Source organism: Penaeus monodon, chromosome 19 (assembly GCF_015228065.2).
Source record: "Penaeus monodon isolate SGIC_2016 chromosome 19, NSTDA_Pmon_1, whole genome shotgun sequence".
Lineage (NCBI taxonomy): Eukaryota > Metazoa > Arthropoda > Malacostraca > Decapoda > Penaeidae > Penaeus > Penaeus monodon.
In genome coordinates this window covers 14,150,395-14,151,318 of record NC_051404.1, presented here as the reverse complement: position 1 = coordinate 14,151,318, position 924 = coordinate 14,150,395, and the positions used below count along the sequence as shown (strand labels likewise).

Sequence of the window (924 nt, the reverse complement as noted above, 5' to 3'; positions counted from 1 at the left end):
AACGCATAGTGGTAGTTGCCTTTCGTTAATTAAAATCTAAAAGATTGGATTGGAGTCAGTTTCAGTACTTCATACCTACTGAACACGAATCTTTTATTTTTCAGCCCAATGCGCAGAGGTGGGTACAGGAATCTGCTTTGAAAAACGCTCGTACTTCATGTTCAATAGCGATGGCATGGGACCCAATCTGCTCACGCTATTCGTCAACGGCGTGATCTTCCTGTCAGTCCTCGTGTTATTGGAAAGCAAGGCTGCCAAAGTATTGAAGTAAGTCCTATCTGTGTTTCGAAATCCTTTATATTGGTCTTTTAGCGGGATATGTAAAAATATAGGTCATTGAATTACACTTATTCTATGCAGAATTCATCAACAACGTTATTAATGTTAACGCTGTGTACAGGAGCGCTTGGTGGCGACTGGTGAGTCGTTGCTCGCATGGCAAAGGTAGTAAGACAACCCCTGCTTGGGAGTTAACACAGGACAACGACGTTGCTGCAGAGGCTGATTTAGTGCGAAACGTGTTTGAGTCGCGTCAAGCCGGGGGTAAGAAAATACAAGATTGAAATGTGGAATAGGCTTACACACTGTGAACTTGGATTCTCAGTTAGAAAAAAAATATATGTAGCTTTAGGACTTGCTGATAAGACTCCTCGTTCTAACAGATATTCGTTGCTCTTCAGGTGGGTTGGATGACTCTGCCCTGCTCGTCTCCAGCTTGAGGAAGCAGTTCCTGGGAGCCCCTCGGCCGGCGGTCAGTGGCGTGAGCTTCCGCGTGGCCAGAGGGGAATGCCTTGGCCTCCTGGGGGTTAACGGAGCAGGCAAGACGACGACCTTCAGGATGTTGACCGGGGATGAGGAACCCTCTTCAGGAGACGCCATGATAGATAACATATCACTTCACAGGGACAAGAACAAGGTGCATTC

The 924-nt window shown here is 46.5% G+C and overlaps 1 protein-coding gene across 2 annotated transcripts in view; it reads left to right on the top strand.

Moving 5' to 3' along the window:
* LOC119585077 (ATP-binding cassette sub-family A member 3-like) overlaps window positions 1-924 on the top strand; it is a 16,804-nt gene that overhangs the window by 14,204 nt on the left and 1,676 nt on the right. For both annotated transcript variants that reach the window (XM_037933697.1, XM_037933698.1), the window contains exons 21-23: window positions 105-267; window positions 401-543; window positions 681-916. In XM_037933697.1, the coding sequence (XP_037789625.1) occupies window positions 105-267; window positions 401-543; window positions 681-916 (542 nt within the window). The remainder of the gene's footprint in view (window positions 1-104; window positions 268-400; window positions 544-680; window positions 917-924) is intronic.